This window comes from Perognathus longimembris, chromosome 11 (assembly GCF_023159225.1).
Source record: "Perognathus longimembris pacificus isolate PPM17 chromosome 11, ASM2315922v1, whole genome shotgun sequence".
Lineage (NCBI taxonomy): Eukaryota > Metazoa > Chordata > Mammalia > Rodentia > Heteromyidae > Perognathus > Perognathus longimembris.
This window is the reverse complement of record NC_063171.1, coordinates 18,855,135-18,869,696: the sequence shown is the minus strand read 5'-3', so window position 1 is coordinate 18,869,696 and position 14,562 is coordinate 18,855,135. Positions and strand designations below refer to the sequence as shown.

Below are 14,562 nucleotides of genomic sequence, written 5' to 3'. Positions count from 1 at the left end.
CCCAAGTTATTTCCCTGACTCTGCCTACATTAGTTCATATCCAGCTAGCCCTGCCCATGGACTGTCTTTAAGCCAGGAAGTTAAAATGTAATGAGATTAAAGGATCTGTTGGATCATTTCCCAAAGATAGTATGGGATTTCCATTGGTATTTACAGAGGTTTGGGAGACATAAAAGGACAGATGTGGGAATCCTGAGTTTGTCTTCACATCCCCAAAGTTTCAGCAGTGGATGTTTTCTGCACAGCTTTCCAAATGCTGGTGGCCAACAGAGGACAGAAAAGGGGAAAGAAGCACAGTCTATAGCAGAGGATTAAAGGCCATTCCCAAAGCGCTCCTTCTGGGGAGTGTGAACGACAACTCTAAAAAGCTTTCTTTCTCCCCCTCATTCTTCTAGTTCTGCTAAGGGCTCTTCCAGACCACTCTCTTCTAAGGAAGGCACCCAGACACACTCCCTGCTATATGAACAACTTCAACCAAACTGGATGCACCTCTGCCATTCCTAGCTTCCAAGTTTACTCATAACTCTGTGATCCAATACTTTTGTCTGGAGCCTGTTTGGTTTGGGATTGACAAGAGTTGAGTCAACTATTTTGCCCTAAAGGATCTCTTTCAACATTCAGGGGAGTCTCCCTGGTCAGGACATCCCAAGACCTGCAGAACACACTGGTTGATGTGCAATGTTCAGTTCTTCTGAGGACATAAAACACATGTCCTCTCAGCCATTGTCTTTTCAGACTAAGGAGTCTGGACTACCCTAGAGTGTCAAGGAGTGAAATATGCTCAGGGGATTAAGGAATTGATAAACTTTTTCATTAAAATAACTAAATTTTAAATTTTTAATGAGCTATATATCTCTTTTCTTTCTGTGATGCTGAAGACTTGGTACCAAAAAGGATACTATTTCATTAATGATTTAAAAACATGAAATGTTTATCATATTTAATCATAAAAATATGAAATATTTAGGAATTATTAAATAAAATAATTTTAATAATGCTGGGATAATATTAGGATGTATTGGACTAAATAAAGTACATTATTAAGACTACCTTCACCTATTTTTAAAATTTTTTTAGCATGATTACTAAAAAAATCCCAAAATTAAGTAAAATAAAACCACAAAATTTAAGACAACATATGTGACTTGCTTTCTATTTCTATTGAAGAACTCTCCCAGGATGCTCTTAATAACTTATTTTGTTTCCATTTGCTATTTCCTTCTTCTGGAAAGATTTAGTGTACTAATTATAGATAGTTATTAGCTTTTATGTTTTGAGTTTAAGTAATAGTTGTTTATTCTTCATTTTAGAAAGAGATAAACACTGAAACTTTACTGTATTGTTTTTAAGAGTGCACAACGAGGGCTGGGAATGTGGTGGCCTAGTGGTAGAGTGTTTGCTTAGCATACATGAAGCCCTGGGTTCAACTCCTCAGCACCACATATACAGAAAAAAATCCAGAAGTGGCACTGTGGCTCAAGTGGTAGAGTGCTAGCCTTGAGCAAAAAGAAGCCAGGGACAGTGCTCAGGCCCTGAGACCAAGCCCCAGGACTGGAAAAAAAAAAAAGAGTACACAGTGAGTTTAAATGGAATATGCTAACTAGAAATTTAGAATGCTCCCATCCCCTATCCTTAGTAGGACTCTCATCATTGGTTCTTGAATTTGTTCTATTTTGTCTTGAAAAGTATACCAACCAGAATCCATCTGCATAAACTTCCATGATTACATATGTCCCATGATTACACATGTCCTTCCCATGGGCACAGAAATGCACCCAGGCTCCATGCCTGGGAGGCCTCAAGCACAGGCTGCAGAGCCACCAATCCATGCAGAAGGCAGTGATTCTGGAGCCCAAGGGGCTCTGCAGGCTACCACAAGGAATCAAATGACTGAGTTGGGGTCATTTCTTTATGTTGTACTGATTTCAAGGTCAATTTCTTAGGAACTGGTTGTGCTATCAGTAGGTTTCTTTTGAGGTCAGAGCAGTGGATTTTCTGAGAGAACAAGAATCCCTCTGGGTCACTTGTTAAAGGTCCCTTCTGGGGAGTGGGGGGCAGGCAAAGCTGGGCTGCTGCAGCTGCTCCAGAGGAGCTGCTCTGACTTATCAAAATGGCCTTTGACACACAGCTGGAGAGGGACAAATGCTTCAGAACTCTGTGTCTCCTTGGAGAGGACTAGAATGAAAGTATTGTTTTGTTTTCAAAATAAGGAGGGAAGAGGAAGAGAAAAAGGGACGGAAAGGAAAATAAGGAGAAGAAAGAGAAGTGAAGGAGGTGGATAGGAAGGAATGAAAAAAGGAAGGACACAAGAAACTAGGAAAGAAACACAGAAAGAAAGGAAGGCAGGAAGGGAGGGAGGGAGGAGACAGAGAGAGAAAGAAGGAAGGAAGAAAGAAAGGAAGGAAAGAAAGAAAGGAAGGAAGAAAGAAAGAGAGAGAGAAAGAGGAGAAAAAGAAAGAGGAACAACTGGGAGAGAGCAAGGGAAGGGGTGACGTTGTCCAAAAAGAAATGAACTTTTTTGGTCCATCGTGGGCTTGAACTAGGGGCTTGGGTGCTGTCCTTGAACTCTTTTGCTCAAGGCTAGCACTCTGTCACTTTGAGCCACAGTGCCACTTTCAGTTTTCTGGTGGTTAATTGGAGATGAGAGTCTCATGCACTTTCCTGACCAGGCTGACTTTGAACTGCAGTCCTCAGATCTCAGACTCCTGAGGAGCTAGGGTTTACAGGTATGAGCCAGCAGTGCCAGCTTTCTTGTGATTAGTTATTCCTTTGTGTCTAGAAATATTTATGGTGTGAAACCAGGTAGGTGGCAGGAAACTTAAGCAACATCTGCCAGCTGGGAATATGGAGCTTTCTGTCCCTGGGAAAGACAGAATGCCTTTCAAATGCTTGCTCTCTTTTTATCACTCACATGAGTTCCCAGTCCAGCTGAGCTTGGTCAATGTCATCCATCAGTTTCATCAGCTTCTTCTTAAACTGATGCTCAAAACGCACATCATCTTCAATAACAAGAGTCTTCTCCAGTTCTCGATCAATTACCTGAAAAGGTTACCAGTGGGAAGATATCCTCTGAAAAGTTCAATTGCCATTTTTCACTTTTTAAAACAGTTATTGTACAGGTGACATAGAGAGGCGATAGCCATTTTTTATTAAGTAGATAAATATTGGGAAGTTAAGAATACAGTAGCATATGTAGCTCATAACTGGAATCTAAGCAAATATTCCTTTGGCAGCAGAAAGGATAAACTGGTATATTTACAGCAGTGAAAATGCATGATCTACAGAAAAACAAATGTTTGAGGTGAGACAATGTGGCAAATTAATCTGAGAGGTTGTAGATACCATGAGATTACATTTGTGGGTAAGAAAGTCCAAAAATAGGCAAAGCCATTATTTTATGCTTTTAGAGAGTGGGACAATGATTAACCTTGAAGAATGATCACTAGAAAGAAGCTCAGAGAGTTCACTGTTAGGGTGCTGGTTACCTGTTTCTTGACCCACATGTTGATTAACATGGGTGTATTATTCATTTTGTGAGATTTGTTTAGCTGTATCTTATGATCTATCAATCAATCAATCTCATATTTTATTTAAATGAAAGCCATATCTGGATTATTACATGCAGGATGATATTCAAAGGTCTTTCAGAAGTTTTTTTTTTGTGGAAACTGTCCCTTATTCACAAACCCCATTTCCAATACAACTGCCATCAAGGTTTTGATCTGTAATATATATGGTCGATTTTTCTTTCTCATGTTACCTGGACAAGATACTTCTTAATTTTCTCTTTGGTAGAAGGAGTCCATTCCTTCAAACTCATTCATAAGACTTTGGTGTGATTTCTCAAGCATATTTCCAGAACAGTTATGGGCATCTGGTCTCATTTGTCTGCGGACTTCCCACTCTGCTTTCTCTTCATTACAAAACTCCCCTCTAAATAAAACATGGTTTACCTCTTTCCAGACAGAGTAGTGACTAAGGAAACAGCCAATTTCACCCCTGGTTAAAGGCCTGGAGGAGTAGGGATCTCGATAGCCTGGCAGCATTTCAATATTCAAGGCCTTCAGCTGGCTTGTGTTGAGTGCCCTGTGAGACAGAGAGCATGTCTGATGTTTACCAGTTCAAGGAGTACTCTCGACGAAGGAGAGGAGTGAGGAAGTCTGCACATTTCCTCAGAACCTCTACATCTAGAAAGACCTTTTTCCCCCACAACTCTATGAGTTTCTCATGGCTGACGTGGGATAGTAGCATTATGGGCTTCTTTTATTTTCTCATGTCTGTCATCATGTGGACATTATGTTCTAAGTGCCAAGAATTTCTAGAAACCTTCAAAAGAGTGCTGTCCTAACGATGAAAAAGTAATTCAGGGGAGTAGTAAATGCTGGAAGGGATGAAGAAAAGAAAAAATGAGAAGAGAAACTGAACTGTGTGTGTTTGTGCGTGCATGCACATGTGTATGCTTTTTCTTTGGATCTAAAATTAAAACATCTTAAAAATAAAAGTAATAGGGGCTGGGGATATGGCCTAGTGGCAAGAGTGCCTGCCTCATATACATGAGGCCCTGGGTTCGATTCCCCAGCACCACATATACAGAAAAATGGCCAGAAGTGGCGCTGTGGCTCAAGTGGCAGAGTGCTAGCCTTGAGCAAAAAGAAGCCAGGGACAGTGCTCAGGCCCTGAGTCCAAGCCCCAGGACTGGCCAAAAAAATAAATAAATAAATAAAATAAAATAAAATAAAATAAAAGTAATAAACCAATTTTAGGGATGGTAGAGTATTAAAAGTAATGAGAGCACTAGTGAAAATTGTCCCAATACAGAACTCTAGAAATACAAATCTTACTCAATCTCTAAGCCCAGTGCCCATTTTTCCTAAGCTAATTTTTCTCCCCAGCCCAATGAAAGCCTTGGTGTAGCCAGCTGAAGTAACAAGGTAGATGAGGATTCCTCAAAGCACATGTCAGAAACAGTCCTTGTTCAAGCTTATTGGCAGCCCCTGAGAAGCTCCATTGTCAGAATCTGGCTTTATTTTCTTGGGGTTCAGTGTCTATAAACAACCCTTTCTTAATGTCTTTGTCAAAGAACATTGGTTACCACTGTTTAACACTACAGCTATCTGGGCAGCATTAAAGGTGAAAGGTAATGAGAGTTTGGTAAAAACTTAAAGAGAAAAACCAGAGGGGAGTGGGTTGAAAAACTCTAACACATTCCTGAGAATCTAGAAGGTCCAGGCATATTCAAGGCTGTGTTCCTTTTCAGAAAAACCTGAAAAGACCCTAACTTTTACCACTAACTGACCTTTAGGATCTGGGGGGAAAGGTAATAAAGGCAAATGGATTAAGCAGTGCAATCAATGTCAAAGCTTGGCAAAATTTAAATATCGAACTATGGCCAGGCACCAGTGGCTCACACCTGTAATCCTAGCTACTCAGAAGGCTGAGATCCGAGGATGATGGTTTGAAGCCAGTCCGGGCAGAAAAGTCTGTGAGACTCTTATCTCCAATTAACCACTGAAAAGCCGAAAATGGCGCTGTAGCTCAAGAGGTAGAGTAAAACAGCTCAAGGATAGCACCCAGGCCCTGATTTCAAGCCCCAGTACTGGTGCACGTACACAGGCACACACACACACACACACACACACACACACACACACACAGCTAAAATGATAGGAAAAGATATATTATTTAAACTGTAATCACAAGACAGCTAAAGGGGTTATATTAATAGCAGAGAAAAGAAACCTCAAGCAAATTTATACTACAGGCAAAAATGTATACTACAGACAGAAAAAAAGAGATAAGAATCAATCATGAAGATAAAACAATAATAAATTATATGTCCATAACAACAGAACCCAAAAAACATAGAGCAAAAGTGACCAGAATTTAAAGGAGACATAGACAATTCAAGAATAATAGTGTACCCAGCACCAATGGCTCATACCTATAATCTTAGTTACAGATCCAGAGATTTCTATTTGAAGCCAGCTAGGGCAGAAAAATCCATGAGATTTCATCTTCAATCAACCAGCAAAAATCATGGCTGTAGGCATGGCTCAAGTAATAGAGCACCAATTGTAATTGAGCAAGCTGAGCAACTATGAGACCCTGAGTTCAAGCCCCAACTGGTGAAAAGATAGCATAATAGTGGAAAATTTTAATATCCTACTTTAATGAGAGAAAAACAACAAGGTAGCAGAAGATTTCAATAACATTATAAACCAACAAGTCCTAACAACCTAATAGACATCTGTAGAACACTCCATTAATAGTAAAACATGCATTCTTTTAAGTGCACTTGGAACATTCTCTAAAGAAGACCACATGTTAGTACATAAAGACCATAAATCAAGTCTCTGAGCAATTAAAAGGACTGAAATTATGCAAAGAACATTTTCCAAGAAAAATAGAATGAAATTTAAAATCAATAACAAAGAAAAGATAGGAAACTCACAAATCTGTGAAATAACACACTCTTATGCATTCAATGAGTTAAAGAAATTAGAAAGGAATATAGAACATAGCTTCAATAAGTAAAAACAAGTATAGCAAACTTATGGTTCACATAACTACTATAGGACTTAGAAGTATAATTATAGCTATAAATGACCATATTGAAAGATTATCTCAAATAACTAATCTAACCATCTTAAGAAACTAGCAAAACCAAATTAAAGTCAAAGTAATTAAAATGAAGGAAATAGAATATAATATACTAGAAATAAAATTATTTCTATTCTAAAGAATAGGAAAAACAATAAAGACTATAAATCAAAACAAAAAAATGGTTGAGATCAACTAAATTGAAAATCATTTACCTAGACTGGTGAGTAAAATGGAGAATAGGATAAAAACTACTAAATTTAGAAATGAAAGAAGACATCTACGCTGACCTTACAGAAGTAAAAAGAGTTATTTTATGAACAAAATTAGATAATCTAGATGAAATGGATAAACTGATACAAGGATACAAAAAACAGAAATTCAGAATAAGTGTATAGCAAGCAAAGAGGTTGAGATAGTAATAAAATAAAGCCGCCCCCCAAAAAACTCAGAAGGCTTCACTAGAGAGCTGCCAAGTATTTAAAGAATTCATACTAATTCTTAACAAAGTCATTCAAAAAATAGAGCAGGAGGGAGCATATTCCAACTGGTTCTTTGAAGCCAGTGTTATTCTGATATAAAATCAAGGATATTACAAAGCAGGCAAATAGAATCCAGAAACACATATAAGGAATTATACAGCCTGACCAAATGAAATTTACTCTATGCTTGCAAGTTTAATTTGACATGTGAAGATCTATCAAAGTAACACATCATATTGTTTGACAAAAAGACCAGAACGAACTCAATAGATACAGGAAAAGCAATCAACAAAATCCAGTATTCTTTCATGATGAAAGCTACTCAACAAAATAGGAATACGAGGGGACTTCTTCAACTTTATAAAGGCCTCTACTGAAAACCCCATAACTGATATCATACTTATTAATAGGAAAGTACATGGTTTCTCTTGAGATCAGGAATCAAACAAGAACAAGTGATGTTATCACTAATTGAAAAGGATAAGATCTTGCCTACAGAAAAGCAAAGGAATTTACACTCACTATTAGAACTGGTAATTAATTCATAAAAGTTGTAGGATGCATGATATATATAAAATCCCAAACTCAATTTTATTGCTATACATTTAGCAACCAACACTCAGAAAATAAAATTAAGGATACTACCTATGACTGTAACATCAAAAATACTTAGGAATAAATTTGACAAAATAAATGCAGAACTTATAAACTAAAAGCCACAATGCCAGTCAAAGAAATAAAGGTCTATATAAATTAAAAGTCATACAGTGGGGGCTGGGGATATGGCCTAGTGTCAAGAGAGCTTGCCTCGTATACATGAGGCCCTGGGTTCGATTCCCCAGCACCACATATACAGAAAACGGCCAGAAGTGGCGCTGTGGCTCAAGTGGCAGAGTGCTAGCCTTGAGCAAAAAAGGAAGCCAGGCTCAGGCCCTGAGTCCAAGGCCCAGGACTGGCCAAAAAAAAAAAAAGGGCATGCAGTGATTATGAAGCAGAAAACTTTATACTTCATATATCACATGGTAACTTTACCTAAGAATCACACTGAAGCTTCTTAAATGCATTTCCTAGGCCCAGCCAGAATCATGGTTCAGTGAGTCAGAGCTGAGCTTCAGGAAGCTGTGTCATAGCAGACTCACTGTGTCCCAGGATTCTCCAGAGTCTTAAGAACTCCAGTGGCTACTTGCCACACAACTTAGTTGGGGGTTTATAAACCACAACAACAAAAACCCAAACTCATATTGAACTTAGGAAATGCAAGTTTTGTAAGAATCTGTTCCTTGAAATAGTTCAGAATGCCAAACTAAAGGCCAAAGCAAGTCAATACTAACAAAACAGGAACCACAGCAAAGCCCCCTGAAGGAATTCTATCAAGTTCCCTGTGTGTGTGTGTGGGGTGTGTGTGTGTGTGTGTGTGTGTGTGTGTGTGTGTGGTGTGTGTGTGTGTGTGTGTGTGTGTGTGTTTTCCAGCCCACCCCCAGGAAATGCTCAGCCAGTGTGATCAGCCCTGGCAAGCTGCAGGCATCTCATCCAGGAGGACATTGAGACCCTGATGTCCTTCTCTTGTCACTTTCCTATAACATCTCAGAAGATGGAAACACCACATCGGTTGCAGGAAAGGGGCCAAGCATGTCCATTGGGCATCCATCTTCAGTTTAATGAGAACCAAAGATCAATGGACAGGGAATTACCTCAGGCCTCTTCCAGGGTGGAACTAACTTCAAGGCTACTACTGGACTCTGTCCTGGAATGACTAGGGATGTGGACTCTCACCCAGAACCCACTATCTACCAGAAACTCCCACTACAACCACATCTACCAGGGAGGAGGACCCTTACTCACTTCCCATCCACCGCCTCCACGATCTTGACCTTGATCTCCTGCTCATAGAGTGTGCGCAGCATCCGGTCCCGCCTGTCCTTCCTGCGTTTCAGGTTGATCATGAAAATCTAATGCAGGAAGCCAAGGAGGGAGAGAAACACAAGGCATTTATTCTAGACCTTATTAGTTTGAAAAGTTGAGTGAATGTCAAGATCAAAGTTATTGGTCAGCTAATGTTGAGAAACGACAGAGAAAACCATGGTGAGAATAAATACTTGTTTATGTTCCTTATCAGGCTTCACAGAGGACAAACAGGATTTATCCAAATTGAACTATTTTCAAAACAGGGGCATTTGTAGTGACCTATCCCTACTGTCATTAATCTGATACTCACTGGTAAAGATGCTCTTGAGAAACAAAGTTCAAAAAGTTACTCATCAAGAGGATAGAGACAACTGCCAAATGGTGTGTGTGTGTGTGTGTGTGTGTGTGTGTGTGTGTGTGTGTGTGTGTGTGTGTGTGTATGTGCCAGCATTAGGACTTGAACTCAAGGCTTAGGCATTATCCTTTAGATTGTTTTTTCTTAATGCTGGTGCTCTACCTATTGAGCCACAGATGCACTTCTGGTTTATTGGTGGTTAGTTGGAGGTAAGAGTCTTATGAACTTTCCTGCCCAGATTGGCTTTGAACTGCATTTCTCAGATTTTAGCCCCCTGCTCAAGTGATTAATTGTATCATCAAAGTTGAAGTGTCACTATGTTGGAAAGTAATTTGACACCTTGGAGTGGGCTGGAAGGGAAAAAGAGAGAGACAATGAGGGAGGGGGTAACACTGTTCAAAAAGGAATGTACTCTTTACCTGAGTTATGTAACTGTAACCCCTCTGTACATCACCCTTACAATAAATTTAAATTTTAAAAAGTTGAAGTATTTTTTTCCAGTTTTAGAGTTTGAACTCAGGGCTTTGTACTTTCTCTGTTTACTTGCTCCGCTTGCTTGTTTGGTTGGTGCTCTATCACTTGAGTCATAATTCCTGTTCAGCGCTTTTTTTTTTTTTTTGCCAGCTCTGAGGCTTGAACTCAGGCCTGAGCACTGTCCCTGGCTTCCTTTTGCTCAAGGCTACTAGCACTCTACTACTAGAGCCATAGCACCACTTCCAGCCTTTTCTGCTTATGTGGTGCTGAGGAATTAAACCCAGGGCTTCATTTATGCTAGGCAAGCAATCTACTGCTAAGCCACATTCCCAGCCCTCCAGTTCAGCTTTTTGTAGATTAGTTTCTATTTTTGGAGATGGAGTCTCACAGACTTTCTGCTAGACATGGCTTTGAATCTTGATCTTGGATTTTAGGCTTCTGAGGATTTAAAATTATTGGTGGCATAAGCCACTGGTATCTAGCCAAAATTGACTTTCATTTTGTTTTGCCTTTTATGTTGTTACCAGAGCTTGAACTTAGGGCCTTGAACTCTTGCTTCATTTGCTCATACTTGGCGCTCTATTACTTGAGCCATGCCTTCAGTGCAATATTATACTGGTTAATTGAGATGGAGTTTTACACACTTTTTTTTACCTGGACTGGCTTTGAATCTTGATCCTCTAGAGGAGTAGCTAGGATTACAGACAAATTGATTCGCAACTGGCCAGAGTTGAGTATTAAGTCCTGACCATTGCACTTCTTAAGTTGTCTGCCTTGGACTAGTTCCTATGCCTTGGTTCCATCTGTGAATCGGAGATAGCAATGGTCTTCATACTGCATATCAGTTTATCATTTATGTCCAGTAGATAAAAGTAAAGGCATTCAGAGAATAAGAAAAATTCCATGTGTTTTTATGTCCAGAGCTTCCTAAAGCTTTCAATTTTAGTAGCTTCTTTGCTAGAATGGTTCCACTCCTTTAGAAAGACAAGAGAAAGAGGTGAGAAAAAAATGATCCTTGTTCTTGGGCCTAACTCTTTGGAAAAGGAGAAAGAAATAGAAAGACATAGTTTCAGCATGCTGTCGTTGTAGTTCTGTGGGAAATGCTATAGAGGGAACAACTGACTGGTCCCAGAAGTAAGGAAAAACATGAATTCAGATTTTCCCTGGAGAGCCAAGTCCACATACAGAGATCACAGACTACAATAAGGAGCTGTGGACAGTGAGGTGACCTTGACTAGTTCAGGACTAAGGGTCCACAGAGGTACTTAACGACTCAGGAATGCTACCATGGCAAATCAGGGGTTCAATAAGGCCCCCTTACAAGCTGCAATGAACTGTTCTCAGATGTTACAAAGTTCTCCAAGATTGGGAGACTTTAACTGCCAGCAAGAAGTGCTGATGGCCTGCCAAGATAGCTCAGATGGGAGAGCGTTAGACTGAAGAAGTGCTGATGGCCTGTAGCAGGCAGGAGGAAAAACCTACAGGAAAATTCTGCAGGCATTGACTTCATCCTGATTAATCAATCATCTGGAAGACTTTGAGGAAGACATTTATAGCTTCTTGCTTTAGTTCTCTCATCTGCAAGTGGACAGAGTTAAACAGACTCATCTCTCAAGTCCAATACAGATGAACTCTTCCTTGTATGTGTGGTATATAATAAACATCGTTTTATGCTATGACCAGAATAAGGAAGAAACTTTGTCTTTTTACCAGCCTGGAGTTTAGACTATACTGCGTTAAGCTTTGGTTCAATGGTCATTTTGAATGTCATAGAAAGGCATGTTTTAGAGGATCAAGAGCAACATGAACTAAAATTTCAATACCCTTTGCAAAACTGTCTCACTTTTCTTCATTTATAAATCCCTGGGAGAAGAAACTGATAAGATGGGAGATGTCTTTGGGGATGATTTTTCTGATATAGGGAAAATCAGGTTAAGTATATCACAATTTCATTCCCTTTTTTTTTTACTTAACCAAGTAATAATAATAATAATAATATTTTTGTCTGTCATGGGGCTTGAACCCAGGGCCAGTGAGCTGTCCCTGGGCTCTTTTTGCTTGAGGATGGGTTCTTTTCCACTTTGAGCCACAGCTCCACTTTTGGTTTTCTGGTAGTTAATTGTAGTAACAGTCTCACTGACTTTCTTGGCTTTAAATCTAAATCCTCAGACCTCAGCCTCTCGAGTAGCTAGGATAACAGGCATGAGCCACCAGTGTCCAGCTTAACTAAATAAGTTTCTTTAAAAGTTCTGTGGTAGTAAAAGGCGAAAGATTTATACGATCTGAAGAGAAAAGCCCACAGACTGGGAGAAAATCTTTACCGGACATTCAACAGACAAAGGCCTCATCTCTAAAATATATGCAGAACTAAAAAAATTACCTTCTTCCAAAACAAAACTGCAAAGAACAAATAGCCCCCTCATCAAGTGGGCTAAAGACTTACAAAGAAACTTCTCTGATGAGGAAATGAGAATGGCCAATAGACATATGAAAAAATGCTCTACATCACTGGCCATAAAGGAAATGCAAATCAAAACAACATTGAGATTCCATCTCACCCCAGCAAGAATGTCATATATCAAGAAAACTAATAATAACAATTGTTGGAGGGGATGTGGCCAAAAGGGAACCCTACTTCATTGTTGGTGGGAATGTAAACTGGTTCAGCCACTCTGGCAAGCAGTATGGAGATTCCTCAGAAGGCTCAATATAGAACTCCCCTATGACCCAGCAGCCCCACTGTTGGGTATCTATCCAAAAGACCACAAACAAAATCACAGTAATGCCACCAGCACAACAATGTTCATCGCAGCACAGTTTGTCATAGCGAGAAGCTGGAACCAACCCAGATGCCCCTCCATAGACGAATGGATCAGGAAAATGTGGTACATTTACACAATGGAATTTTATGCCTCTATCAGAAAGAATGACATTGTTCCATTTGTAAGGAAATGGAAGGACTTGGAAAAAGTTATACTAAGTGAAGTGAGCCAGACCCAAAGAAACATGGACTCTATGGCCTCCCTTATTGGGAATAATTAGTACAGGTTTAGGCAAGCCATAGCAGAGCATCACAAGGCCCAATAGCTATACCCTTAGAAACACATAAGATGATGCTAAGTGAAATGAACTCCATGATATGGAAACAAGTGATATATCACAGTTATAACTACTTTCAATGTCCTATGTGTATGTGTAGTTTCTATTATTGATGATGTTTTGTATCACCTTCCTATGTTTGTACCTACACTATCTCTGTAATCTTATCTGAGTATATTGGAAACCGTGTTTACTGGTATTGGAAGTAGGAAATTCAAAGGGAATACCAAATTCGAGAGACACAGGGTAAAAAAAGAGAAATAACTACAAAAGCAATACTTGTAAAACTGTTTGGTGTAAGTGAACTGAACACCGGGGGGGGGGAGGGAAAGGGGGGAGGGAGGGGGGCATGAGGGACAAGGCAACAAACAGTACAAGAAATGTATCCAATGCCCAACGTATGACACTGTAACCTCTCTGTACGTCAGTTTGATAATAAAAATTTGAGAAAAAAAAAAAAGTTCTGTGGTAGAACTACGCCTACTTAATCTTTGATAAAGGAGCTAAAACAATAGTATGGAAGAAAGATAGCCTCTTTAACAAGTGGTGCTGGCAAAACTGGCTCAACACATGCAACAAACTAAAACTAGATCCTTATATATCACCCTGCACCAAAATCAATTCCAAATGGATTAAAGACCTTGAAATCAAAACAGGCACCCTGAAGACACTAAAGGAAGGAGTAGGAGAAACACTTGGGCTCCTTGGCACAGGACAGAACTTCCTTAACAGAGACCCTGAAAGGCTACAAATCAAAGAAAGGTTGGACAAATGGGATTGCATCAAACTCCAGAGCTTCTGCACGGCAAAGGACATAGCTCTCAAGATAAACAGAAAGCCCACAGACTGGGAGAAAATCTTTACCGGACATTCAACAGACAAAGGCCTCATCTCTAAAATATATGCAGAACTAAAAAAATTACCTTCTTCCAAAACAAAACTGCAAAGAACCAACAGCCCCCTCATCAAGTGGGCTAAAGACTTACAAAGAAACTTCTCTGATGAGGAAATGAGAATGGCCAATAGACATATGAAAAAATGCTCTACATCACTGGCCATAAAGGAAATGCAAATCAAAACAACATTGAGATTCCATCTCACCCCAGCAAGAATGTCATATATCAAGAAAACTAATAATAACAATTGTTGGAGGGGATGTGGCCAAAAGGGAACCCTACTTCATTGTTGGTGGGAATGTAAACTGGTTCAGCCACTCTGGCAAGCAGTATGGAGATTCCTCAGAAGGCTCAATATAGAACTCCCCTATGACCCAGCAGCCCCACTGTTGGGTATCTATCCAAAAGACCACAAACAAAATCACAGTAATGCCACCAGCACAACAATGTTCATCGCAGCACAATTTGTCATAGCGAGAAGCTGGAACCAACCCAGATGCCCCTCCATAGATGAATGGATCAGGAAAATGTGGTACATTTACACAATGGAATTTTATGCCTCTATCAGAAAGAATGACATTGTTCCATTTGTAAGGAAATGGAAGGACTTGGAAAAAGTTATACTAAGTGAAGTGAGCCAGACCCAAAGAAACATGGACTCTATGGCCTCCCTTATTGGGAATAATTAGTACAGGTTTAGGCAAGCTATAGCAGAGCATCACAAGGCCCAATAGCTATACCCTTAGGAACA

General features: G+C 39.6%; 1 protein-coding gene across 1 annotated transcript in view; it reads right to left on the bottom strand.

The window, feature by feature from the left end:
* The window catches only part of Colgalt2 (collagen beta(1-O)galactosyltransferase 2), a 103,125-nt gene that overhangs the window by 3,804 nt on the left and 84,759 nt on the right, over window positions 1-14,562 (bottom strand). Inside the window, exons 8-10 of the mRNA XM_048356968.1 lie at window positions 8,925-9,031; window positions 3,954-4,086; window positions 2,912-3,039 (exon numbers count right to left, since the gene is read on the bottom strand). Of these exons, the coding sequence (XP_048212925.1) occupies window positions 2,912-3,039; window positions 3,954-4,086; window positions 8,925-9,031 (368 nt within the window). The remainder of the gene's footprint in view (window positions 1-2,911; window positions 3,040-3,953; window positions 4,087-8,924; window positions 9,032-14,562) is intronic.